At 51.6% G+C, this 25,991-nt stretch overlaps 9 protein-coding genes across 9 annotated transcripts; 4 read left to right on the forward strand and 5 right to left on the reverse strand.

Moving 5' to 3' along the window:
- Positions 1–104: 104 nt before the first annotated feature.
- AYO20_05693 (hypothetical protein) lies at positions 105–5,116 on the forward strand (the record flags this gene model as incomplete). The annotated part of the gene is made up of 2 exons (XM_022643986.1): positions 105–569; positions 623–5,116. The coding sequence occupies 2 exons, from the start codon at positions 105–107 to the stop codon at positions 5,114–5,116; spliced, it is 4,959 nt and encodes a 1,652-aa protein (XP_022499990.1).
- A 640-nt stretch (positions 5,117–5,756) lies between these two features.
- Positions 5,757–6,932, forward strand: AYO20_05694 (hypothetical protein; the record flags this gene model as incomplete). Its single annotated transcript, XM_022643987.1, has 1 exon — positions 5,757–6,932. The coding sequence occupies one exon, from the start codon at positions 5,757–5,759 to the stop codon at positions 6,930–6,932; it is 1,176 nt and encodes a 391-aa protein (XP_022499991.1).
- Positions 6,933–8,286: 1,354 nt separating this feature from the next.
- AYO20_05695 (hypothetical protein) lies at positions 8,287–9,868 on the forward strand (the record flags this gene model as incomplete). Its single annotated transcript, XM_022643988.1, has 2 exons — positions 8,287–8,706; positions 8,756–9,868. 2 exons carry the CDS (start codon positions 8,287–8,289, stop codon positions 9,866–9,868), a joined length of 1,533 nt encoding a protein of 510 aa, XP_022499992.1.
- Positions 9,869–10,815: 947 nt separating this feature from the next.
- AYO20_05696 (hypothetical protein) lies at positions 10,816–14,179 on the reverse strand (the record flags this gene model as incomplete). The annotated part of the gene is made up of 2 exons (XM_022643989.1): positions 10,816–12,633; positions 12,695–14,179. The coding sequence occupies 2 exons, from the start codon at positions 14,177–14,179 to the stop codon at positions 10,816–10,818; spliced, it is 3,303 nt and encodes a 1,100-aa protein (XP_022499993.1).
- A 2,902-nt stretch (positions 14,180–17,081) lies between these two features.
- AYO20_05697 (hypothetical protein) lies at positions 17,082–17,978 on the forward strand (the record flags this gene model as incomplete). The annotated part of the gene is made up of 1 exon (XM_022643990.1): positions 17,082–17,978. One exon carries the CDS (start codon positions 17,082–17,084, stop codon positions 17,976–17,978), a length of 897 nt encoding a protein of 298 aa, XP_022499994.1.
- Positions 17,979–18,629: 651 nt separating this feature from the next.
- Positions 18,630–19,219, reverse strand: AYO20_05698 (hypothetical protein; the record flags this gene model as incomplete). The annotated part of the gene is made up of 2 exons (XM_022643991.1): positions 18,630–19,022; positions 19,115–19,219. The coding sequence occupies 2 exons, from the start codon at positions 19,217–19,219 to the stop codon at positions 18,630–18,632; spliced, it is 498 nt and encodes a 165-aa protein (XP_022499995.1).
- Positions 19,220–20,557: 1,338 nt separating this feature from the next.
- On the reverse strand, positions 20,558–21,547 carry AYO20_05699 (hypothetical protein; the record flags this gene model as incomplete). The annotated part of the gene is made up of 1 exon (XM_022643992.1): positions 20,558–21,547. One exon carries the CDS (start codon positions 21,545–21,547, stop codon positions 20,558–20,560), a length of 990 nt encoding a protein of 329 aa, XP_022499996.1.
- A 795-nt stretch (positions 21,548–22,342) lies between these two features.
- Positions 22,343–23,329, reverse strand: AYO20_05700 (hypothetical protein; the record flags this gene model as incomplete). Its single annotated transcript, XM_022643993.1, has 1 exon — positions 22,343–23,329. One exon carries the CDS (start codon positions 23,327–23,329, stop codon positions 22,343–22,345), a length of 987 nt encoding a protein of 328 aa, XP_022499997.1.
- Positions 23,330–24,521: 1,192 nt separating this feature from the next.
- Positions 24,522–25,186, reverse strand: AYO20_05701 (hypothetical protein; the record flags this gene model as incomplete). The annotated part of the gene is made up of 3 exons (XM_022643994.1): positions 24,522–24,734; positions 24,837–24,973; positions 25,027–25,186. The coding sequence occupies 3 exons, from the start codon at positions 25,184–25,186 to the stop codon at positions 24,522–24,524; spliced, it is 510 nt and encodes a 169-aa protein (XP_022499998.1).
- Positions 25,187–25,991: the final 805 nt, after the last annotated feature.

Consider the following 25,991-nt stretch of genomic DNA (forward strand, 5'->3'; position numbering starts at 1 on the left):
GTGTGGCGATGGTTGAGATTTCGATCTACTTGCCCAGTAAGGCTGCAGGTTCACCACTGTTTGATGTGGGCACGCGTCGCAGGCACAGGCAGGCGACAAAGCAAATGTCCCGGCTAACGACGTCATTATCAATCTTCAAATTCGGAAACTTTTTGTCACCTTTCCCACCCCACGAGGCTGCCTGCAAGTCTACGGATAATCGTGCGCTTCATCCTCTCAAGCACCACAAGACCCAGGAGGACGACCTCGGCGGCATGAGCAAGAAGTTCAAGTCACAGGCCTCCGCCTCGAGTGCTCGTGCCGCTTCTGCTGCCTTTGGATCGTCCTCGACCCCGGCCTTCGGCTTCGGCGCACCACCCCAGCCATTCCAGACTGCGCCCTCTTCGCTATCTTACATCGCCGAACAGCCAGATCTCAGCAGTGTCTCCAACCCGAATCTGGTTGTGTGCTTCCGAAATCTTGGCAAAAAGGATAGCACTACAAAGGCGAAAGCCCTTGAGGAGTTACAGGACTATGTAAACTCGTTGACCTCGAGTGACAGCATTGATTCTGGCCTCCCGGAAGCATGGGTAGGTCTTTTCGTTTCATACTTTGACCGGGAACTGAGTCGCTGTCTGCAAAGGTCACCCTGTATCCACGTACTTCCATCGACAATGCACGCAGAGTACGCCAACTTGCGCATGCCCTGCAAGGCTCGATCACTGCTCTTATCGGCAAACGAATCGCACCTCATCTACCAAAGGTGATAGGGGCATGGCTTTCTGGCTGCTATGATAATGACAAGTTGGTGGCACGAACTGCCCAGGAATCGGCGGCGGCTGTGTTTTCGACAGAGGATAAGAGACGGGCTCTATGGAAAGTGTACAGGAATGCCCTTTTACAGTACGCCAACGATGCCATCTTAGTCCAGACACCCCAAACCTTGAGTGATGAACGGTCGACCACGCCAGATGATTCAGAAGCAAAGTTTGTTCGAGTTGCCGGAAATGCCATGCAGATGCTCAGCCAAACTATCAAGGTCAACTTCGTCCCAGAGTCGGACACCAGCAAGCCTGTAATTCCCGAGAGTCTCAGAGGGATTGTGGTGGACAAACGACTTTGGGAATATTCGTCGCACGAGGATCCCAATCTTCGAAGAGCAGTTTGTGGCCTCGCCAGCGTCTGCGCAGATGTGATCCCTGAGCAATTGGACTGGAAAGTTCTGAGTGCTTGCTTCATTGGCAAAGCCTTGCACCACAGCCAGCTGGGATCATCCCGTCAATTGTCCGAAGCGCTTCTGACTCTTACCTCAGTTCGGCCAGAGGTGTGGACCGAGGACTACTCATCGAAAACAACGGTGTCGAAGAGAGTTTCTCAATACCTGCGGAAAGGCTCACAACGAGGTCCGGCGGACTTCTGGGTTGACATTGCGTCGCTCCTCAGGAAGATTCCACTTCAGGCTTGGAGCGCGGTTTCCACTAATGGGAGTGTCCACGTAAATGACGCTACGACATTGCTTGAGTCGTTACGAATGGGAATAACTAGCAGTGAAGAACCACGCCAAAACCTTGAAACTGCTTGGACCTCTTATGTTGATCTCTCCTTCTGGACAAGCCGCCTGTTAGGAGATGACGAGTCTAGGGCCTTGCTACTGGAACAAAATGTCCTGCCTTTGGTCTACCAATATATTGTTCAAGATCCTAAGCAAACTGCGTGGAATATTCCCAAAACTTACAACGTCAAGATTACGGCTTCCATCCTCGTCCAACTCATTCAATGCGATTGCCAAATCTTGTTCAAGAAGGCATGGGACCATTGCTGTGAGCAACTCACTACCAGCATGAAGCTATCTCTGCCTGGGAGTTCGAAAGACTTTGCACAATCACAGGACAACGTGATCGCGCAGGCCCAACGCATGTTCCGCCTCAAGCCCTTTGTTGTCGGAGACAAATCTCTGTCCTCATCTGGCCTGGCGTATGTGGTGGACGTCTTTCAAGAGTCAGATAAGTCTCTACTGAATGCTGCTTTGCAACTCTTGAAAGCCCGAAATGGCAAACCATATGGAGCAGCCGCAGTTCTCGAAGCAGTCACGTCCCCAATGGAAACAATAACGTCAGATTCGCTTGGAGAGTTCCTTGACTCACATGCTGTCGACCTCCTTACAAGCCCGTCTGCCGAGTACTTGTCCTTGGTCCTGCTGCATTTCCATCGGAATCTGAAGCAAGCATTCACGAAGTTGATGAGCGCACAAACGGATGCCAGCATTAAAGCGTTTGCACGACTTCTAGGTCAATCTTCTGAGGATGATCTCTTACAAGTTCCTGAAATCGAGCCTTTCGTCATACACCAGATATCCTCACGACTCGAGAATGGCTTTGCACAAGATATTGTGAGAAGTGTACTAATGAATTCCAAACTTGTTCCATCCAGTTTGCACAAGAATTGCTGCCAGACGATTCTGGCCCAATTGTCACCCGACGCCGACCCGGCGTCACAGCTCGCACTTCTTCGGTTCCTACTCAATATATTCAGCGATCAGCGGTCGGCTCATTCTCTTTTCGTCAACGGTATAGAAAGCGTTATCGTCACGAAGTTACTTGTTCTCTCCGATTCTGACAACGCGGAAATAGCAGACCTAGCGACCTCGCTCATAACAAAAGTCAAAACATTACCTACAGGGGCATCGTCTACGGTAGCTTCTTCCACTGCTGTCATAGCAGACCAACTATCTGGGAAGGGCATCCCTCTTTCCATCCTCTTGCTCATTGATCTCGCGAAAGACACCCTCAAAGCTGCAAAACCGCACGAATCTAGCGTGATTGCCACCCTCTTCCCGTCTTCCGGTCAGTGGAGTGCTGCTCTCGAAGCTCATATGCACAATCCACCACCTCTTCCACTCTCAATCACAAACCCCCTTCACGGACTAGTTTTCATGATTCAGCCTGCGGACGCTGTCACGCACAAGAAGTCATTCGAAGACCCCGACCAATTCTCTTTGTTATTTCGGCTTGTTCTCTATGTGACAAAGATACTACTCGACACCGAATTGATGACCTACCAATCAGAGGAGCAACTACAAACGCTGTGCACTTATTATCCCCTTGCTCTACAATTTGTCAATCAGAAGTTGACATTTGAAGCTGCAAGTGATCTCTGGCAAAACACGAGCGACGAGATCATGGAAGAGGCGGTCGAATTACTTGCACGAGGTAATTCTATGATCCAGAAGTGGGTTCAAGACGATAGGATGCTTAAAATATGGATTGAGGAGGTCCGTTCCATAAAGCTCTTAGACCCGCGGGCTTTCTATTACAGCTTGACCTTCACCGATGTCGTATCGCGTTACATTGACGAACACGGCCTTGCATCGATAACGTCCACGCTCAAAGAGGAAATGAAGGACATGTACCGACTAGAAGAGGTTGCGCGGTCAGCTAGTCTGATTTGCACCTTTCGGGACCATCTTATCAACTCACAAGAAGGCCGTAAACTACTCAATGAGCTGATTGCCACCGGAACCGACTTAACCCCCCCTGACACAGGCGGCAAGGGTTTACAGGCACTCATTTTGCTAGACCTTGTCCTAGATGGACAAATTGGACCGCTACAGACAATTCCTAATCAGCGACAGATCTTCTTGATGCAAACACTTGAACGTGTAGCGGGCGACGCTTCCGCTGGACTAGCTTGTCAAACAATGGCCATGAAACTTCTCGAGCCAATTGTTGCAGCTACCAAAGATATCTATGGCGATCACTGGGAACGCATTCTGCAAAGCTTGGATGCCTTGTGGCGAACTGGCAGTGACTTGAACAACGATCTCGCTCTGCTGCATGCATCACTACGGGTATATGGACGTTTAAGAGATCTTACCACTGCTGAGGACGCGAACGAAGACTTGGTTGAAGCCTGGAAAGTCTCACGGCCGGCTCTAGAAGATGGACTGTTGCATTGTTTAAACAGCTTCAATAAACCAAGCAACAAGGTCAACCAGCCGCGTCAGATTACAGCTGAACTACTTCGAAGGCAACTTTCACAGGTCAATGTGCGGCCTGATGCACATTTATACGCGCTTGTATCGTCCCCAGAGGCTCCAGTCCGAAGAGCTGCGTATGACCTTCTGCACCGGTCCATCCCCTCTGAGCAGGAACAAATTTCACTAGACATTGCCCTCGAATCAAAAGTTTCTCACCTCCCATCGGAACTCTTGAGTGTGCTATTAGATACGCCACGAACGTTGAGCCCAGGAGTCGCAGCGTCGCTTCAGAGCTATTTGCTTTCGTGGCACTTACTCTTTGATCACTTTCCAAGGGCGTCGTACAAGCTCCGGGCGTACTACAGTACAGATATCAAAGAAAATGCTACACTCGGAGGCCTTCTGGATTTACTTTGCGATTTGTGCCGGATCACGAGCAGCCGCCCACTTGATGCTTCGAAAGTCGACATCAGATCCTTTGAACTTGATAGGGACGAAACAGATGAACAAGAGCAACAGCACCTGGCTGTGCATCTCTACTACTGCTGTCTGTTATACCTTCCTGGACTCACGCGAAGCTGGTTCATTGAGCAAAAGAACCGAATCAAGTCGCCGTTGGAGAGCTGGACTCAGAGGTATTTCGCTCCAGCCCTGATATCAGCGGCGGCAGCAGCGGTCAGCGATTGGATACAAAGCCAATCACAAGAGGAGACGGATGCCCTGATGACAGTCAAGACATCACTCAGTGGCTCTGAAGTGGTGGCATCGATTGCCATAGATCCTGAATCACCGCCCATATCTTTGGCAATTTCTCTGCCCAAATCGTATCCTCTGGACTCTCCGACCGTGTCTTCCCGCACCCGAGTGGGTGTTTCGGAGAAGAACTGGCAGTCGTGGTTACGGACTTTTCAGATTATCATCTTCAGCACCGGCAGCATTATCGAAGGTCTCATTGCCTTCCGACGCAATGTTCAGGGTGCGCTGAAGGGCCAGAGTGAGTGTGCCATCTGCTACTCCATCATCGGCACAGATATGCAGACCCCGAACAAGCGTTGTGGAACCTGTCGCAACACGTTTCATGGAGCCTGTCTCTTCCGATGGTTCAAAAGTTCCAATAGCTCGAGTTGTCCTCTGTGTCGAAACAATTTCAACTACGCCTAAATGGCAGATCTAGGGGATGTTGTCGGCACAAAGAGCAGCATGCAGACATTGGTGACTTGGTATCTTGAATACATGAGGTCGACGGCATTTCTCATGCGCCAACCTTTCTTGCCCAACCTTCATGGCTTTACTTGTACAATTGCACGACTTCTACCTCTAATGACATGGAGCTTTCACCCACCATGTCTTGTGTAACTCACCTTCCACCACACAAGCTTCGTGCAAGGGTCTGAACTGGAGCCTCTGTTAGTTGGTTAACGTGAAGATGGACGATGTTCCCAAAAGCTTCCTCTCGTCTTGAGTTGAGTCAATGAACTTGTATAGCTGAAGAAACGATTTCTTTGTAAAGGCTTGGTCAGGCTTACTACAAGCTCTGACATACCATAAAGTAACCGGCGGCAAATGCTATTTTTTGGCGTCTGTGCCTCTTTAGTTTTTCACTTACCAAAAACCGTCGTGGCATTCAAATTCTCGAGTTGAGTTGAAGTCGGCAAAACTACCAGTTACGGTTTGTCTACATAGAGCCGCGCATTCTCTCAAGTTGTTTTGCCTGTAGCTTTTTCGGCGCATTAGTACATGTCGAATGCCTGACAGCTTATTTCCTCGGCAGGTACAGGTTACTCTCTTATAAGTTACAATTATGTCCGCGCCGGCTATCCCAAACCTCAACTCTCTTCGCAGAGGGGGCCAACGTGGTCGGGGGAGGGGTCGAGCAGATCACAACACACAGGCTGGTGTCGGGCAAGGATCAAGTCGCAACCAACTTCACGATGAGATTGTGCAAAACACGGATACAGACGCTGCGACCTCTCGACAAAGCGCCGTAGATGCTGGTTACCTCGAAGACCCATTCTCTGCGCTATTGCAAACCGGGGGTCCTGTCTCAAGACGATTACCACTCATGAATAGAGGTAGGTGTCTGGCTGTGAACATGGTCCATGTCCTCAATTTACCGGCTGCAGGAACTTACGTCAGGACGACGAGCATTGACCGCATCGTCGACACTTTCCTATCTTCGGCAGGAGAGGGGCGCAAGCAGATCATCTCCTTAGGAGCCGGCAGTGACACCCGATATTTTCGCTTGAAGCAGAAACACCGGAAATATGACGTGGTCTACCACGAACTCGACTTCGAAGCAAACACAAGGCGAAAGATCACCCAACTGCGCAGCCCAAGCTTTGAAGCCGCAGCCAAGCAATTGGCTGAGGTAGATATGCGAGGAGCAGACGTGCGGGTTTCCCACGACGCGGCTGCGTTGGTCTCCTCTGACTACCTTGTCCATCCCCAGGATCTCCGACATCTCCCACAGAAGGAAGGATTGCTAACCGGCATGGACATCGCTCTTCCCACCTTGATACTTTCAGAGTGCTGTCTTGTCTACTTGCCACCTGAGGGTGCCGACGCGGTACTCAATTACTTCTCAAAGCTATTTCCGGAAACGACGCCTCTAGCCATCGCCATCTATGAGCCTATCCGTCCACATGACGCCTTTGGAAAGACCATGGTAAGCAATCTGATGGGTCGAGGGATACAACTGCAAACTCTAGAGAAGTATGCTGGTCTGAAGGAGCAGAGAACACGGCTGAGAACATTTGGGTTTGGGGAAGGCTCTGGCGGAGGTGCTCAGGCCGCGGACATAGACTTCATTTGGCAAAAATGGATAACACCGGAGGAAAAGGAACGCGTTGAAGGCTTGGAGTGGATGGATGAGGTGGAGGAATTCGTCCTTCTTGCCAAACACTATTGCATCTGCTGGGGTTGGAAGGCGTTTGAAGAGGAGTCCCCATGGAAGGATTTACCCGGGCCGACGTCTTAAGTGGTCGTTTTGATCACATTTCTGCTCGAGATCACTCGATTCGATGAAGGACTGATGTCATTGAATCCATGACGAATACCCAAAGCAGAGCATTTAGTCGTATGTACTCAATATACCTTGTGTAGAGTTTCCCATTGATGGGGCGCAAATAAGTGTCTATCACGTGCACCTCCACATCCAAACTGTGGCCTTGGCACCTGCCTGCGCTCCTCATCAACTTACCATCCCCAAATCGTTGTGGTTGTCCAAAATATTTCTGAGATCGACATACCGCGATAGCGCCCATTCCACTGATGGATAGCCATCTGGCGGCTCGAAAACTATGAGACTCGCATCCACACACGCTCACTCGCCTCTGCAAGTGGCTAGAACGACAAGCCGTGGCGTAACTCGCTCCAATTTTAATCCCCGCCCCAGCAACAATCAACCAAAACAATCAGTGTTTCTGTGCCAGGAAACCTATCAACCCTGTGGGCCAACGAATTTCTGTACCTACTCGTTAGGTAGAACGAGAAGCAAAGTCAAACGGTGTCTAGGTCACTAGTTGCAACAGTTGTTTCCAACGAAGTTCCTACAACAAGTGATGCAAGATTCCCGCGACTGTTCTCGCCCCCTGAGCAAGGACTTTTCTCCTCGAATCTGGACCGAGGAAAAGAGTGTCCGATAATGACTGCAGGAATCGACGAGATTGCCAGCCAACATTCCAGGCAAAACGAAGTCGCATCGCACAGCAACGACCCTGTAGGCGAAATGTGCCTCTGGTTGATTTCCCCGTGACGATTCGATAAGACAGATCACTCCCAGGCATTCACCTCGAGTCGGAGGATTTCTGATTCGTGCCGTGAGATTGACAATGCTCCTAAGTGGACTGGGGGGAACGCGATGTCAGGGATGGCGCCCTGACCTTTCCCCATTCACAAAACAAACAGTCTAAATGTGGGCCTACTCCAAACTATCTGGGCCTGCCCTGTGGGCCAGCAATGCGCCAGCCTTGCATGGCTTCAGAGTGGCTCTGCCCCGGGCCAGGCCAGCGTCACGGGCAATTTGCCTTTCTGGAGCTTGATCTACATCTCATTTGCCGCATCGACATAGCTTGGACTTCTTTCTCGTTGTCTACTTGTATTGTATCTTTCTTTTTGCTTTTGTTTCTGCGCTCGTCGTCGTCGGGGTCGTTGTTCGTCGTCTTTCGCTATCGCGCGCTCTGCGAGCACCCACGTTCCTTACCAAAACAACTGACCCCTAGTCACTCATTCACGAGTCCTTATCGGCGCTGGCGAAAGCTCTCGAGGTGTCGCAAGGCGATGCTCATGCGTGAACAATTATAGCTGACGATCTCGCTGAACGCGAACCAACCATGCGCAAACGGACAATTACCTCGAGCGCAAGCGCTCTACTATTTCTCATCGCTTCTCTTGTCAGCGCGAAACACAACGGGGTCCATGAACACCTCGAAGCCCTTCACAAACGGCATCGCGCAACTCGCGAGCTAGCCGCCAGGTCAACAGCTGAGGATGGAGAACAAGGGGTGGAAGTAAGATCAATTCCGGAAAGTGCAACATCTGCGATCAGTTTGGAGAAGCGACAGGCGCAATGTGCTTTTCCCACGGACGCTGGTTTGGTCCCAGTTACTCCAGGGAATAAGAATGGCGGATGGGCTATGAGCCCGGACCAGCCCTGCACGCCAGGAAACTACTGCCCTTACGCTTGTCCTGCTGGTCAGGTGTCGGTGCAATGGGATCCTAGCGCGACATCTTACTCATATCCCAAGTCAATGGTTAGTTACTCCTTCTGGGATGAGAGCGAATTGTGCTGACCGGACTCAGAATGGTGGCTTGTACTGCGATCAGAATGGCAACATACAGAAACCATTTCCCAACAAACCCTACTGTCAGGCCACCAGTTCCAACATCGGCGTCCAGAACAATGCAGGTGGCGTCGTAGCATTCTGCCAGACTGTGCTTCCTGGAAATGAAGCTATGCTGATTCCCACCTCCGTCACCGACTATGCAACTCTCGCCGTCCCCGATCCCAGCTACTGGTGTGAAACTGCAGCGCACTATTATATCAACCCTCCTGGTATCAGCACAGATCAAGCTTGCGTTTGGGGTACCAATAATGATCCCTGGGGCAATTGGTCTCCGTACGTCGCCGGAGCCAACGCGGATTCCTCAGGGAACACATTCATCAAGCTCGGGTGGAATCCCATCTACCTTGAACCAACTACACCTTTCCGCAACCAAATGCCAGATTGGGGTGTCAAAATCGATTGTCCCAATGGCGGATGCACAGGTCTACCATGCGAAATCGATCCGACTCAAAACAAGGTCAATGGAATGGTTGGTTCCTCAAGCACGGGAGCAGGAGGTGGTGCCTTTTGCGTGGTAACAGTTGCGAAGGGCTCTACCGCTAACTTTGTGGTCTTCAATGCTGGAGGTGATACCAGTGGCAGTAACAGCCATGGAGGCTCGGGCTGGTCAGCTACTCCTTCGGGTGGCAACAATGCCGGACAATTCTTCCAAACCACCAGCTCCTGGCAATCACCCACAGATTCTCAATCGTCCTCATCTAGCGAAGCATCGACCTCTTCAATCGCATCTTCTACAGGCTCCTGGACTTACCAATCGGTTGTAACGACAAGCTCTGCTCCTACGGCATCGGCTTCGACCGGACATAGCACAACCATCGGCGGCTCTTATGGACTGCCCACTCACTCTCCGTATTACTCGTTATTCAACCACACCACTTACGCGGCTCCCACAGAAGGAACTACTGGAGCAGCCATCGAAACCACCGTTGAAGCTACGGCAATCCCTTCAGGTCCAGCCTCGTCAACTGTCGCTCCCATCTTGCCTGCCACTGGTGGCTCCCCGACGATCAAACTCTCTCTTGCTAGCCTCTTCTCAGCCTTGGCAGTATACGCAGCCGCCATAGTATGACACCCACGCGCCCTCCAACGTTCTGTGGTCTGATCTCGCAAGGGCAAGAGAGCTCCGGGTCATTCTATGGAACCTGAACACTAGTGCAGCTGGTCTTGCAGACCTGATTCCGACCATCGACTCGGCTGGACGATCTGACCACATCTCTTCACTTCTTCCTGGAAATTTTCGTCTGAAACTTTGCTACCTTTTTTTGCAAGGAGAACATATTTTCATGTCCGTATCATTCTGGTAATGCCGGCAAAGGGGCGTCGCATTGGGATTGCCGCCTGCTCGCCCGGGACATTTTTTGTTGATAGTGCCGCAACCTCAGAGTATCTACGGTTTGGAGACCCTGTTCTAACGATGCCCACGTCTGTTTGCTGCGAGTTCATGTTGGGACATAAGTATCGAGGTGGGCTTTGAGGAAGAGTTGATCGTCCGAGATTAGCACTTGGCAGGTGGGAATATCAAACGTTTGACGTTTGACGTTTGGCTATGTGGGCTGGGGAGGGGGGAGTACATAGTTGATTTCCAATCAGATCTGTTTGATACCCATGTTACTCGCGAACAGCGAACATTCTACCAAGTAGTTGAACATCCACCACGGATTAGGGCACCCAGTAGGTGTCTATGAAACCTGTCATCGTCCTCAGGAGAGGTAGATTCATACTGAGAACACTTGTACATAACCCATCTTATCTCCCAGGAACACTAGGCCAGCCGGAATAAAGATAGGGAAAGTCTTGTTTTCTTCTCGCGGAGAATATCAACTTGGATTATTTCACCTTTCACTTATAAAGACCAAATTGCCTGGCTCCCCATACTATAAAGGTTTCCAAGGAAATGAGAAGCAATTAATATTCAAAAAACTCAGTTGCTTCGGTATTTCTATGTGTTAAGGCTCCATTTAATTTGTGTACTTTGGATTCCAGAGAGAAAAAAACGCAACCCACTGCTTTGCCAGACTAGAGACCGGACAGGCCGTTTGTCAACGGCAAATCCACACACTCGCTGATCGCTCCTCCAGTCACCGACTGCTCGAGAGTACCCTGCTTCAATATGTCCAATCCCGCATCAAAGTCCTGGACAACGAAGACTTTACTGGGGGTGCTGCCATCCGCGTAATTGCACAGCACGGTCCAGTACTCGTTGCCTTGGGTGTCCATGGCCACAAAGACGCTGTCGAGCGCTCCATCGTTCGTGCCATCGTCGACAAGGAACGGTACCAATCCAACAATCTCGGAGGAGATGGGGATGTGCTCGGAATCGCCAAGGCGGAGGCGCGAGACGCCGTAGTTGGTCATCTCCGGTGAGTAGTAGAACAGGGTGCGACCTTGACTGTCGCCCACGATGACTTCGTCAAACACCTGGAATAAAGCACTACCGTAGGTTTCCGAGTCAATATCCTGAATGCGCAGATTACCGTCGTCGTCAGCCGCAAGGTTGTATTGTAGTCCTATATCGGAGATGATGGTGTAGTTGTAGTCCGGTCCAGACTCCACTGAATCATCGAGGTCTAGCGGTGTCGTGAAGTTGGACGACGTGTCATCCAAGAAATCCGAGACCTGGGAAGGGAAGTTGTACTCGTCTGAGTCGTCAACACCGTCACCATCTCCGTCAACCGCAATGTCGATGTCCGGGAACGGATCAGTGCCGGCTGCGTACTGGGACAGCGTCAGCAGCGAATCGCTGTCGTAATCATAGCTGCCCTCAATAGTAGTTGTGTTATCAGATTGACGCTTCTTGATTCCCGAGAGAGTCAAGCATTTGGTCGCCAAATTGAGTTTATATGGGCTGAGCAACTGTTTGTCCTTGGTCTTATACTTCTCCTTCCCGAAGAGTTTGGCCACCGCATTTGCCTTGAGCTCGTGCTGCAGGTTGATGTAGAAGTTGATGCCATTGCAGGTCTTGTTCGTTGAAGCACCGTTAGTGGCCCCGTTGGCCGTGGAGTTGACACCGCCGGAAAAGGTGCCGTTGGAGAGACTGACTTCGGCTTGAAAGCTTGCACCGGCGTGCAGCGACGGGACACTGGTGACGGCAACCTCGGCAGTGAACTTGGCGTTGGCAATGTCCAGACCAAATGCTAGACCGATCGGGAGCGCAACGTAGGTATCCATGATGATCTCGCCCTTGGCTTTGAAGGTTGGCTCGAATTGTGGCTGCCAGGTCGGTGTCTGTGAATTGCCAGAGTTCACCAGGTCTATGACTGCGCGAGCATTGGCAACCTTTACTGTGCCGCCCACGAGGATTTGACCCGTAGCGTTGAAGGTAAAACCAGCTTCGGCATCGAGGGTGATGTATGGTCCAATAGTGATGATGTTAGGGACTGAGAGACCTGGAATACCCTGAGTGAAAAGTCGCACGCTCTTCTTGTCGGCGTAGTTGACCTCAGCCGCTACGCCCAAGTTGACGCCTGCTTCCAGGCTTCCCAACATCTCAAGTTGGCCCATGGTTAGGCCCTTGGTGATATGGAAAGCCGCGCGACCTGCCACCTTCAAGGTTCCCGTGACCCCGCAAGAAACACAGTAGACATGGAAGTGATCATTCTCCCAGATCTTGATGGCATTGAGTGGTTTGTCGCTGTCATCTTTGAAAAAGTCCTGCTGCACGTACTTGACCTGAGTCGCGTTGGGGATGGTAAAGGTTTTGTTCAGTTGGTATTCGTGAGGGCTGCCATCCACCCACGATTTGATGTCAGATGCCTTGGAGACAACTTTTTTGGCAAAGCCGACAATCTTGTCCTTGAACGACGACTTCTTCTTGGCACCTTGATCTTTGGATGCCTGCCTCAGTAGTTAGTCTATGCAAGGGGTTTGTCTCGGTGTTTCTGGGTTCTGAACTTACAACTGCGCCCTTCTTGCGAATATCTGAAACGACAGCGTTGCTTCGACTTCGCGTAGTGGTGGCACGCTTTCTAAGGGACCTCTTCTTGGAGCTTTGTTCAAAAAAGTCCCCGTCATCGGTGTAGATGTCAATATCATCGTCGCTGTCCTCGTCGTCGCCGTCATCGTCAAAAATTCCGTCGGCGTCGTCGTTGTAGTCATCCTCGTCGTCATAATCATCCCAGTTATAGTCATCCAGGCCACCAGCAAATTCACTGAGGTCTTTCTGGAAGTCCGATTCCTCCCATACGATGTATCCCAGGGCATCATCAAGTTGTTCGTCGAATGAATCGCTACCGTCAGTGCCTGTAGGCAGGGATGTTGACGCAGCACTCGTCGTTGACGTGGCGCCTGAACCAGAGTATCCCTTGCTGGTTGTTGAAGATATTCCACCCGAGCCAGGATATCCTTTGCTGGTAGTGGAATGGCTTCCACCCGGACCCGTGTAGGAGACTGTTGTTGACACACTTCCAGTCGGCCTAGTCGAGGAGGAGTGCTGATAGGTACCCCACTCGAGGTCGAAACTCTCGGCCACATAGTTGAGATCCACGGGCTTCACGTTGCAAGTGGCTGTAGATGTAGCAGAGTTGAAACTTACTGACGAGGTCAAATAATACACATAGTGGCCATCATCGGATCCCTCAGTGGTTGCGAGGACGAACCATGTGCCGTCAGCAGGCCACGATTTGGTTGCGTAGCTGTAGGCTTGTTGAGAGGCAAAGACAACGGTCAATGACGATCCAGATACGGTAACTGTCACAAAGGCCGAATGGTCAAGCACGACAGTGGGATACTGAAAGGTTGTTCCAGCCGAAACATAGAGAGACCCGGACGAGATACCAGAGTTGGGAGCACCTTGGGTAAAGAACAGATTCTTTGCGCTGCCCGGCCTCAAGTGCGAGAGATCTTGGTCATTGTGTGAAGGGCGAAAGCCAGGTGTCAAAGTGTGGATTGGTGCTGGAGCCGAAACAATTGCTGGGCGCGCGCCAGAATTTCCAGAAGAGTATGACCATCCTCCAGACGAGCCACCAGACGAAGACCCACCCGAAGATGAACCGCCTGAGGAACCGCCTGAGCCAGAATGGCCGCTGCTTCCCCAGTCGCCCCAACCATTTGATCCTCCATCACCACCGAAGTGGCCCGAGGAAGAGCCATCTCCATGAGGGAGCCAGTCTCCCCAATGCACATCTGGTGCGCTGTGCGTGTACGTCGTACTCACCGAGGTTGTGCTCGTAGAAGTGGTGGTCGAAGTAGTCGTAGTGATTGTAGAGGTGGTCTTCTTGGTGGAAGCGGTCCAGTCTCCCCACGAAGGGTCAGTTTTGACTGTGGAAGGTATAGCAGAGGTGGTCGTCGTTCTTGTGCTTGGCGTGGTCCATTCGTCCCAACCCGCTGGTGAAGCAGCTGCCAGGGAGAGAGTGAGGGCAGATACAAGGAGATGCGCGGCCATATTGGTGTTAGAGTAGTATCAGGTATAAACAAGAACAAAGAAAAGAGAGCGGACGACCCGAACGGGGTCAGTAATGAGTGACTAGAAACAGCAAAAGGATCCAAAGCAACAGCACAAACGAAGGACTGGACTGGTTAGAAGTGCTCACCGTTCACACCTATCATCGTATGGGAGGTGTATGTTATATACAGAACCCCCAGAGCGAACAGAATTTTGAGTTTTGAGCGGTCATGTTCCTCACGCGCTCGACGTTTGGTAAAGTTTCGACTTGGACTCCTTCAATGCCGGATTGGGATGGCAATCTGGAGCTCAGGTGAAGTCAACGAAGCCTCAAAACAAGATATCTAGTCCATCTCGACCATCGAGATGTAAATAAGCGACGGGGCAAAGCTTTCGGCGAGATTGTGTATGGTCCGCTTGCTGCACGTGGCGGCGAGGGGTTCTCACTCTCGGCCTCGCCGAGTCATGCTCGGCTGCGGGCAGTACACTGGCGAGCCAATAGATCCAGTCATCGAATAGGAATACCATACTGGGTGGACGTTTGAGGGGTTTCGAAGATTGGTAGGCCTTCCAGAAGTGGAAGCGCCAGGGGTGCTGCCTGACACAACGGGCAGCTACTGTGCTCATAGAAGTATAGTGAATGGCGGATGCACTAGCGAAAAGGAGATTGATGAACAGCCTTGCGTCGTGCGCACCTGCGCTGGGCTTGCGCGCCATGGTCGGTTGGCCGTGACTTCACTTAGTCTCGGTCTGGAATTCTTGAATCCTCTGGCTGAGTCCAGACCATGGATGGAGTGGGCCATAAGATGAAACAGTCGGTAAGCCACCAGTATTGTTGACATGCTTTTTCGGGATAGGCATTTTGCCTCGATGAGGAACAATGGACTGCGCACACTTTCGTCGACATCTTCCGTGGAGGCAGCTGGGGACAGCTTCGAGCGGTGGAAGAAATGGTTGACGAGGTACCTCGTACACGAAGTTCTGGCGAAGTCGAAATAGGGCTAATCACAATGTCACGTGGCCATCGCGAACTGGCGTAAGCGAAAAAGGGGATTCGACACGTGATGTGGCTGGCTGGGGATTGCATCGAGAACAAGAAAACCGTTCAAGTGCCTCCACAAACAGAAAATGCCTAACGCCGCGCCAACTAGAAGTACCACCACGACCGAGTTCCGCTAACCCCTTACCGGCGGCCCTTAGTTTGCAATTCAGCTTCAGCCTCTCACGCCTCCAAAGAATGAGTGCAGGGGTAAGGGGTAACCGACACCGCCTGCACTACTCGGTACCTTCTGACCTATGAACAGAGTGAGAAAGAGGCATCGAAGGGTAGTTTCCACAGGAGCGGAGTAGGGGATACAATACGGCAAATTTGATATTGCCATTCCAGCACATCCTCACGAATATTATATGCCTATGGCTGATACAATGGTCTTGAAATATCAACGACATCTCGGCCAGTTGCGTGATTTTTCATGCACATACGTGGTGGGCTGACCTAGCTAGCACTGCTAAAAAGATCACAATCGCATGCCCAACATCTTCATTTCTCCATGGCGAGGTCTGCACCTTGCTTACACTAACTAACACTTTTGTACTCCCTACTTGAGCGTCCACGAGGCTGTCGGATGAAAGTGAAATACAATCACACGCCTCCAATCAATATCAGCAAACTTCCATCGACGCGGCCTATGGTTCGAGATCGTTCTGCGTGTCCTTCGCCTGGCCCTTAGCAGCTTGCTGCAGATGTCCTCGAAGAATCTCAGCATGTCGATGACTTCTGATCACTCGCTCCCTACCTTTTACTGGGCACAAGTTCCGTCGCTGTGCTGGACGATGCCATAGAGCATTCTCCGAGGCGGTCTTGAAAGTCGGCCGGCTGTTCTTGACAGAGGAGTGGGTATTGTCTGCTCGGTTTCTTGAGGCCTCTGCACCTGTCATCAATAATTTGGCTCCCGATACCTTTTCTCTCTGGCCGTCTGCAGGATGCGGGTGTATCACCTTTGTCTCAGCATACATGGAAGTAGAGACAGAAAGCGTCCAACTGCAGGCCACTTGATTCTGGGAATGAGTATATCACCCGTGAAGAATTAGGTTTGTACTTTGGCCGGATACTCGCCTCGCCTTCCTTTCATTCGTATACTTACCTGTGGCTCTGCTCTATGATTCACGGACGATGTCTTGTATGGTCCTGGAATTTTAGGAATAGCATGCATACTTTGCCTAAGTGCTCCTGAATCTCAAAACCTACCCTCGTCAGGACCAGCGGCAGACTGACCCGGATAAGGTATTTTAAGGCCTGATTTTAGAATTTCCATTGCAGGCGAACGATATTAATCCCCGGCTTGGGGCACCCCCTCCATGTCCCTGATGATCATCCCATCTTATCCCCCACCTTTAACCCGACCCTGCGCGACTGACACAACTCACCCACCACTTTCAACAACAAACGATCAATCATTTGGATTCTTGCAGCAACATACTCGCTAAAAGATATATTCAATACACCGAGTCTTGCTGTCCTATCCCTTCTCATCCGGGCCTCAACCTGAATCTCCTTCACGCCCGAACAAGGTTTCTAGAACGCCCAGGTCGTGCGGCTAAATAAAGATGCCGGCCGCATCACCTCAGACAGTGAGTCTTTATCTTGACCTGGATTACATGGTCCAGGAACACGGACCCTGGAAGAGCAACCATCCCTTTAATCGAGTGTGATGTTTATTGCACTTTGGGACCGTCATTGCAACTCCCCTCTCCCCTCTCAGATGACACCCAACTTCCCAGCCGTCTCTGATCTAAGGATTTTGCACAGGTCAAACTGAAATCGACCCTTCGCCTCCTCATCCCTCGTCTTCGCAATGCACAGAAGAAAGACACCGCCCTCTCCGTGTCGGCACGCCGCGAAATGGCTGAACTGCTCGCCCAGTCTCGCGAGGCGTCCGCCCGCATACGTGTTGAGAACATCATCCACACCGACATCACTGTGGAGCTGATGGAGATTCTGGAACTCTACGCCGAACTACTCCTCGCCAGGGCAGGACTGTTGGATGTCAGGGACAAGAACATCAAAGAAGGCACGGCGCAGGCCGGCGATGACACCGGTCTAGAAGAGGCTGCAGCTAGTATCATCTACTCCGCACCCCGGCTGCCCCGGGATGTGAGGGAGTTGGGTATCGTGCGAAGCATGCTGATCGAGCGGTTCGGCAAGGAATTTGCGATCCGGGCGAACGAAAACGAAGACAACTGCGTGCCCGCTCGAGTGGTGGACAAGCTAAAAGTCGACCCACCCAGTGCGAAATTGGTGCAGGCATATCTGGAGGAGATCGCAAGGACTTACGGCGTTGAGTGGCCTCCGCAAAGAGAAGAGAACCAGGTCGAAGAATTGAGCAAGGAAGTTGATGGCGAAGATACTGGAGATGATGACGGCGTAGGTGGTGGTATGAAGGAGCCGCCTTTGCTAGCAGATGGAGGCCCACCAAACCCAACGACGCCATCACGGCCGAACAAAATTGATATTGGGTCTCTACAGAATGCTACACCGCCGTCAAGCTTGGAGCCTGGAGGTGCAAAGAGTCCCGTCTCCATAGCTCCCCCTGGCGCAACATCTGACAATTTAAGCCCAAAGGTCAAGTTGCCTGGCGGAGGAGAGATTAGGAAGGGATTCAACAATGCGAAACCCGTACCATCCGCCGGGACTGCAAAATCAAAGAGTCCAGCTACGGGGGGAGGTGCTGGAGCAGTACCCGGAAATGTCCCAACGGTGGACGATTTGGCAAAGAGGTTTCAGGCGCTCAAGAGATGAAGATCAATCATCAGCGTGAAAATTGACATCGAAAGAGTTGAGAACCTAACAGTCTCTTCCATCTCTTCAGTTTAACGCAGAGTCGCTGCAGGTCGCACGACTTCTTTGGCATCATCTCCCCGTGTTCGCCCTCCGACTCGATTCACACAAACTCCTTTCCCCAAAGTGACTGGGGATCTATTCAACGAGACCATATACTCTTCAGACTGAACACACTTCCCCCCGAGATAGGGTGGTCATCTCCCACACGGAGACTTCAGCTCCCGGTCTCCATCCTGTCGTTTTGTGTGAATTTTTGCAGCAAGTCACTGCATGGTGTACGGCTGCTGAGCTTGTATGGGGGTTGTGTCCAGAGATTCCCGGTGGGCGAGGCGTCATTCGAGTCATGCCCAGAACGCTGTACTGCTCTTTCGATTATAGATACCTCTTAGACAGTGCTGATATATTGCAACCGTCGTTGCGGCCTCCGGAACCGAGACGGCAAATGAACTGCACAAATTTCCGCCGCATGTGACTCACAGCCCACCTTCAGAAGCGTACACCAGAGATGCAGGCGTTGCATGACGCCAGCCTCAGGGGCTGGTCGGGGAGTACATTGCAGTTTGCTGACACGTTCATTGTGTCCCATGCTTTCGTCTGGGATGTACTCCTTCACTCCAACTTATCCAAATGTTCAAGTCTCGTCAAGACGACCTGTTTGCTCGTCTCCTCGATCTCGCCGGCTAAGAAGACCTCATCGAGAATGGCGTAAACCTTGTAGAAGTTGAATACAAGATCCAATTCGCAGACATTGCCGAAAAATTGGTCCAAAACCTCGACGAAGAAGTGAATGGCCTCGAGGTAGGCGAGCTCGTTGTCGTTTGCGTCGACACAGACGCAGAAGAAGAGGCCGGCGTACCGACGGTACACAATCTTTGTCGACGACAGGTTCTGACGGACAAGGGGTTGGGCGTGGGATGTGGAGGCGGACGACGAGGGCGCAGATCGGAACTCGACGAAGTTGGATTGGTATTTCTGATCACGAGGGGCAATGAGACGATGGACCTGCGGGCCGTTCGGACAGTCAACCTACAAAGTTTTCTTGGATAGAGCGAATTGCTTTGGATTGCAGAGAGGTAGATTGAACGTCGTCTTACCTCGCCCTTCAGTTTCACTTTCTCTTCGTCGGTGTACGGAGCGTACCACTTGGCGAGCCTCGTCTTGCCCTGGCGATTCTGCACAAGAATGAAGGAGAGCACCATGTTTGGTATGGAGACGCAGATAACTTCGGAAGACAGTGGTTGAAGATCAACGAATAATGCCGGTGATAGAGTGTTGTCACCTTTGGCAATGTTACCCCCATAATATGTCCACCGAGTTGCCCGATGCCGAGTCCGCGTGAGATTGGACTTTCCCATTTTAGTGACAAGTCAATACTTCACCCCGCAGCGATCTTCGACTCCTACATCGACTGGACTTCAGAGTGATTGCGCCGTGACCCTCTACGCTTCCTCTCTATCTGCACGTCTGCAAGAGTCAAATTCCAGTCAATAATCCCTCTCGTCACTACTCATTGGACAGCATACTTCCGGGGGAGCGCGGGTTATGGCGTACAGGCAGACGACCATGAGCAAAGTGTCACGGCAGACGTACAGCCAGAGGGCGTTTACTTTTGTTTCGGTTTGTCCCAGAATTTGGTCAGGCGAAATGCGGATGAATGAGGCAATATATGGTGAGTACATATCCGTCTTTCCTCAGAGCTCTTCCGATCCTCTGGCTTTCCATTACCGATCCTATACAACATATCGATCTACACTCAGACAACAGTTTCAATTCTGCATCAAGTTCGCCACCAACTGTACAACCAACGACGAACCTGAATCCATAGACGCGCTCAATACCTTCAAACCCAAGGATGTTGAAGTCTCTCCGGACAGCTGTCCATGAAATACTTGAGGTGGACAAAGAAATCGTGCATGATGACCGTCCAGGAATTGGCCCTGTCCATACCGGCTCCTCTGGATCCAACGCTGGGCTTGTGTCCTTTCCACGGGCTCCGGGCAACTCGGAACACGAACATGTTGTGCATTTGCGAGGGGGAATCACTAGCGAGGGCTGGGAGAAGTCCGATGGGTGGTGCAGATGCTGTGTCGTGATGTGAATGACATGGGGGCTTGGTTTGTGGGGCGCTGTCGCATGACACAGGGCATAATGTGAAGTTCGGCGGAGGGGGTTTCTGCGGCTTCTGTGTCATTCATAGCCGCTGTCCCTTGAGTATAGCGAGAGGAGACAAGCACGGGGCTCGTGTCTCTGCCTTTCGCTTGAGGGAACTCATGACTCTCTTTCTTTGCATCACACACAAAACAGCAATTGTTGAGGTCCTGGAGAGACAATAGCAAAGAGGTAACATTGTACCTTGGTGCGCAGTACCCCATGTGGTTGTACATTGAAACTGCTTCTGATCCTCACTCGGCACATGCATGAACAAGAGAACTCCTCCAACGCCGGGACGGATGGTCTGCCACCTCAATATCAAAGGCCCATCCGGCAATACTGGTAAATGCCGGATCCAAAAGCCGTGTAACCCATTTTCCTTCCTCTTAACCCAACAATGAATTCATGGCCTTGTGCGCCAACTCGACTCCCAGGAACGTAGCTGCATTCGCCGGAACAGCCCTTGCCAACGCCGGTCCAAAGCCTGGGAAGAAGGCTTTGATACCACCACTTCTATACACCTGCGAGACAACACCGCCGATGGTCGGTTTTCCCTCCGCGGTCTGGATCCTGCTTTTGATGGTGTCTACGGGGAAGACGGGAATCCACATGGCCACGCCTGCACAGCCTCCGGCGGTCATGACAGCCGTCAGACTTAGTTCCCCTGTGGCGTTGCCGTCGGCATCTTTGGGGGACAGGTTGCGTTTGACATACTCGTAGACCGCAAAGTACGCAGCCGAACCTGGGCCATCTCTGGCGAGAGTCATCGCGCTACCCCTGAACACGGATCTAATACCTCCTTCCTTGTACAGCTGTCTCACAACGTCCAGCCCACCAGAGTACTTGGGTTTCTCCCCTGGCGCGAGTTGTTTCTGACCTTGAATCTGCAGGAGAACTTTGACACGCTCAAACGGTGCGGTTATGAGCGTCATGGGTATAGCTGAAAAGAAACCCGCGGCGGAGATTTGCCCAATTGAGTATTGAGGCGTATTGTTTTTGACGGGCACCGTAGAGAATGTATCCACGAGCCGTTTCCCCATGTCATATCCCCAGAAGCTGACGGCAAACATGGGCGTCACACCGACCAAGGGAGCGGAGACGCCTGCATAGAGGCCCCTCGCCAATCCCTCCCGAGCAATGGTCTTCTTCACCACATCGATGGCGCCCGAATAGACCCCCTTCTCCGCAGTCTGTAGGCGGACTTTGACCAAATCGAAAGGGTGCCCGACGACGACAGCGCACACGCCTCCTACTCCGCCAGCGACGAGAGACCGTAGACCGGAGACTGCGCCTTTAGCGTTCTCTTTAACTTGCTCTTTAACCTCCTCCGTGGAAGGGAGTTCGTCTATTGAAGTTGGAATCGTGGCTGGAGCCATTGAGATAGGATGGGAGAGAGAGGAGGAAGAGAATTCGGTGGTCCTAACGAAGGGTATTGAAGAGCTCGAATTTTCGTCTGTACCTTTATTGTTCTTGGTTGCGATGTGGCAGAAGGCAACGGACGGACGGAGCGATGAAGGGATCAACTGCGAGCCTAGAGGCTTGTCGGAGGGGTTGGCACAGTCGCGTCAGGACGAGAGGGCACTCGTTTTAGCTATGTGATATCATGGCAGGACGTCTGAATTCAATGTCGGACAGCTGGTCTCTAAAGCTCAAGATATAAATTATTTCTGTGGAAGAAGTTTGCACAAAAATTTGTTAAGAGAACGCGGGACACGTCGCATGCTCTCTCTGCACCTTTGAATCGCCGGACTCACAAGCTTGCGACGGAGCAAAAACCCACAAATTCCCGGTGGTTGACAGCCGAGGTTCGGGCTAGATTCGTTTGCCTCGCAGCGCAAGTTGCCTTCGAGCCGTGGAGGTAATAATCTGGAGGCCCCTCGGATGCCCCGAAATGTTTTCGTTTACCAACAGCATGCACTGGACGAATCTCGGTGTCCGGATGCACGGCGTATACATTCTCCATCTGGCTTCTCTAGGCATGTGTGGGTATGTACGAGGTACAACTTTCCAAATAGACAACCGTTACAATGATATAGTACTCCAGGTTCCTCGAGCCCAATTGCCAGCCCCTCCCCCTCTTCCCATAGTATACAAATATCTCATGTGACGACCAAGCAATAAGCGAGTCTGAACCCCGTGCAGGAAATCCTGTTTCCCTGGAATTTTGTCCCTTACTGATGAGAACGGGCGATCCCGTGGACGGCCTTCATCATCTCGCCCAACTTGTCCCCGAACAGGATGTGAGATTCAACGACCAGAACAATGGTGAAGATGAGCCAACAAGCAAGGAAGATAAGTGTCACCTTTGCCATCAAGCGCAGGAGCCGCATTCGGCTCTCCCAGGGGAAACTTCTCCATGCCTCGACCAATCCGATCTTGCCCTGTCCACCAATAATAGCAGGAGTAGTCTTCCCGCCAAAAGTGCGGTCAAATGGGACGATGGTTTCATCCTCCTCGGGAAGCATGGATGCTGCAACCCGGACCACGGTAACAGTAGCAGGAATCTGGAGGAGTACATATAGAGCAACCATAAGAGAAAACCCAAGGACTCCCTGGGCGCCCACGGCGTAAAGATCTTTGCGGCCTGGCTCATAATCCGGATCATTCATATGCTTGAGCGACCCAAACGAACCACAGACCAACATGGGTAGAACGGATACGGCCTGGTGAGCAGTGGCCCACAAGGCGACAGCCGGTGCAATTTTGGGCCAGGTTCGCAGAGAAGGAATTCGTTTGTACCATCTCTTCTCGCTGGGCTCAGAAATGGCAATGTGGACCCAAGCCATATTGAAAGTAGCAAGAGCGGTTTCAGCAACAATGGCAGCCAAGGCCAATCCCAGCCGGTTGGGAAAGATGTTGGCCAGGATGGAAATGAGGATACCAGCGGTTACATTCCAGACGAGGAACATCGACAAGCCGCGGAAACGAGACCAATAGCCGGCTCGAGCGCGCAGGTGCAGAATTGTCTGGCGAATCGAGGCGGTAAACGGCTTATTGCGGACGAGAAGAACTTCAGCATCACCATCGGTGTCGTCTTCGAGGTCATCGGGTTGTCTGTGTGTAGGCTTGGGCGCAGGAGTGGCAGTATAAGCGGGAGGGTCTGTTGGATCGATAGTGCCGACAGGGACGTAGGCTTCGGTTTCAGGGCTCTCAACCATACACAGGATGGGTAGTAAATGGCCGTATGTATAACCAACCTGCGGGTTCGGTTAGTGAGTCTCTTTGGACAGCAGCTGGTGGGGGATAGATCCCTACAGAGAATAAAAGGACAATGAAAGCCAGACTGGAAAAGACGAAGGTCATGGCAGCAAGAGGTGAGATTCGAGTTTCATCTCCAGCTGGCTGGTCCGAAACCCCCGCAGCTGCAACCATCCCATGATGAGCGGCTTCTATGCCACGACGGACCAGGTGGGTAGATAGACTCATGCTGAGAAGCAATGTGAGGAAAGTGAAGACAAGTGACAATGGGCGAGGAGGAAGAAGGACTGAGAGGGATAAAGAACAGGACCGAGTAGTCAATGTCCGATGGCGCTCTTTATTTGGGGAATGGACGGAGTGTCGAGGGTGAAACAAACGGATGGATCAGGCATTCCGCCATCACCGAAGCCAGCAAATCAGCGTCGGTACCTTGTAGGCTGCCGCGTTTTCCAACAAAACTGACCATGTTTGCACCCACGCACTGCCTCAGGGGCGTGGTCTGCAATGGGCCTTTCTGACGCATATAGAAGAAAGTTCTCCGTCCTCTTCACACACCGGCGAAATAACTGACCGAGTCTCACCTTAGAGTGCGTAGCCATTTCACCAGATCCTCCTTGTCAACGGGTCCCGCTACAAAAGGGTTTATGACGACCTTGTATTCCCCTTCACCCGTCAGCCAGACCTTCAAGTAAGAGGGTGGCATGCTGTCCCAGAGAAAGTGAAACACATGAGGTGAAACAAGGTGCTGACAAGCCTAGAATACGCTGTATTGCGCGGCCCAGGTCGCTATGGGCAAATAATGCGAGCGCTTCGTGGAGGCAACGGAGCTGTTTGATGTCCTCGGCACTTGATCACAGCTGAAAGGCACGCGGCATCTCCTCCACGAGACATCCTGCCAACTAGTAGATATGTCCCCTCGGCAATATTACGTCTCTCGTTCCAATACGATACCGCTCCGTCATGTTTGGTGCAATGCAAGTTGTATCGTTCTCCCAAGGACGAGAAGTCGACGCAGTTGACACCCCGTGCAGAACTCCTGCAGGAATGACCATATTTGGTGTCCATAAAGCAATCCCAGGTGTTACCCTCCCATCTCGCTATGCAATCCTGAACTGCTCAAGAAAACTTCAAACTCCCTACTCGATCCAGTATTTAGTCGTCCCCTAGGCTTTCCCTCACCAGTCTTTGACACTTTCTTCGGAAACCTTTGGGATCTTCCCTCCACATCTTGGCTGCATCGACATTGGCGGGTGATTCGTCGTTCGGAGAACTCAGCATACTGATGACAGATATCAGAATTGTCTCGGGACTTTGTACGGGACTCCAGCGCTCAGCTGCAGATTCATATCCGTATTGGTCATCCTCCTGAGCACTCCATTAGCCTGCGCTGTCATCGTCGAAGTAGGACGGCATCAATTCCCCCAACCAGCAAGCGAGACGAGTTGTTGGGAGAGGATGTGCACTTACTGGAGGGTGGAGGATAGATATACAGACCTCCCCTGTCGGGTAGACATTTGGGTGAAATATTGGGGTTTCGAACTTCATCTTGGGGGGCATCAGAGGGTATTCGTGAGGAAACGACAAGCGAGCACGGAAGAATCCTCCTGGTTTGATCGTTAGCTGGGTTGGGAATCAGTGGGGGTATGTAGAACCAGACCGCCATAATATTTGCAGTCGTCATTGATCATGAGCATTACTTCCCACTCGAAGACATTGTTATCCACGAGCCCACAGCTGATACCCGGTATATCTTTGTCTGACTGCATCTGTTTCAACTGTCTGCCGAGTAATACAGCCGCCGCCGATGTAGAAGCCATACTGGCACCAAGTATGACAGGGCCCCGCGGGCCTGGTTTGGCGCAGTCTGGAGAGAGGAAGGGAAGATCTGCCTCCGCGTGATCGGTGTCTTCGAGAAAGTGGTGTAGGATTTCGAAATCGAATATGAATTCGGAGCAAGGGAGAGAGGTCGCAAAATAGGAGAAGAGGGTAATAATGGTAGTGACTGGAATTATTTGTTCGTTCACTTGCAAATCAAGAAGTGGTTTGAGGAGGGTTTGGATTGTTTGCAGCGTGGGATGTCACCAGGCGGATGGCGTTGATGCCGCAATTTGTCCGCTATATCCGATCGTGATCGGGATCTGCGCTGGGCCTCGCTTCGACCGGGCCACCGAATCTAGCAATATGTTTGTATGTGTACTCGCAGACTCGGTACCTCGTAGTGCTCATATCATTGGAATGAGTAGGTACTCAGGATCTGGGTCCCCCACATCGTGGAGGAGGTCTGCTCCTTCCTTCTCTACAACTATATCAAGGTGATTTGTACTACCTCCAATTATGTCTATCCCCTATGATTTGGGGAAGTTGTCTGAATAACATAAAGCAGTTGGTGACCAACCTAGACACCGGTCGGACGGATTGAAAAGCAGAGGATCATCGGATTCTTGCCTGCCCTAAGGTGATTGCCATCTAACCATTGCTGAACATGTACATTTACAGCTGTATTCTTCGTCCACCCGCGAGTTCCAAAGCAGGTCTATACGCGAATATACTTTGTAACCTGATATTCTGCTTCATCTAATATCTGCGTTCACGCCACAGCTCCGACGAAATCTTGTGATTATC

Source organism: Fonsecaea nubica, assembly GCF_001646965.1.
Source record: "Fonsecaea nubica strain CBS 269.64 chromosome Unknown Scaff34, whole genome shotgun sequence".
NCBI classification, from domain to species: domain Eukaryota; kingdom Fungi; phylum Ascomycota; class Eurotiomycetes; order Chaetothyriales; family Herpotrichiellaceae; genus Fonsecaea; species Fonsecaea nubica.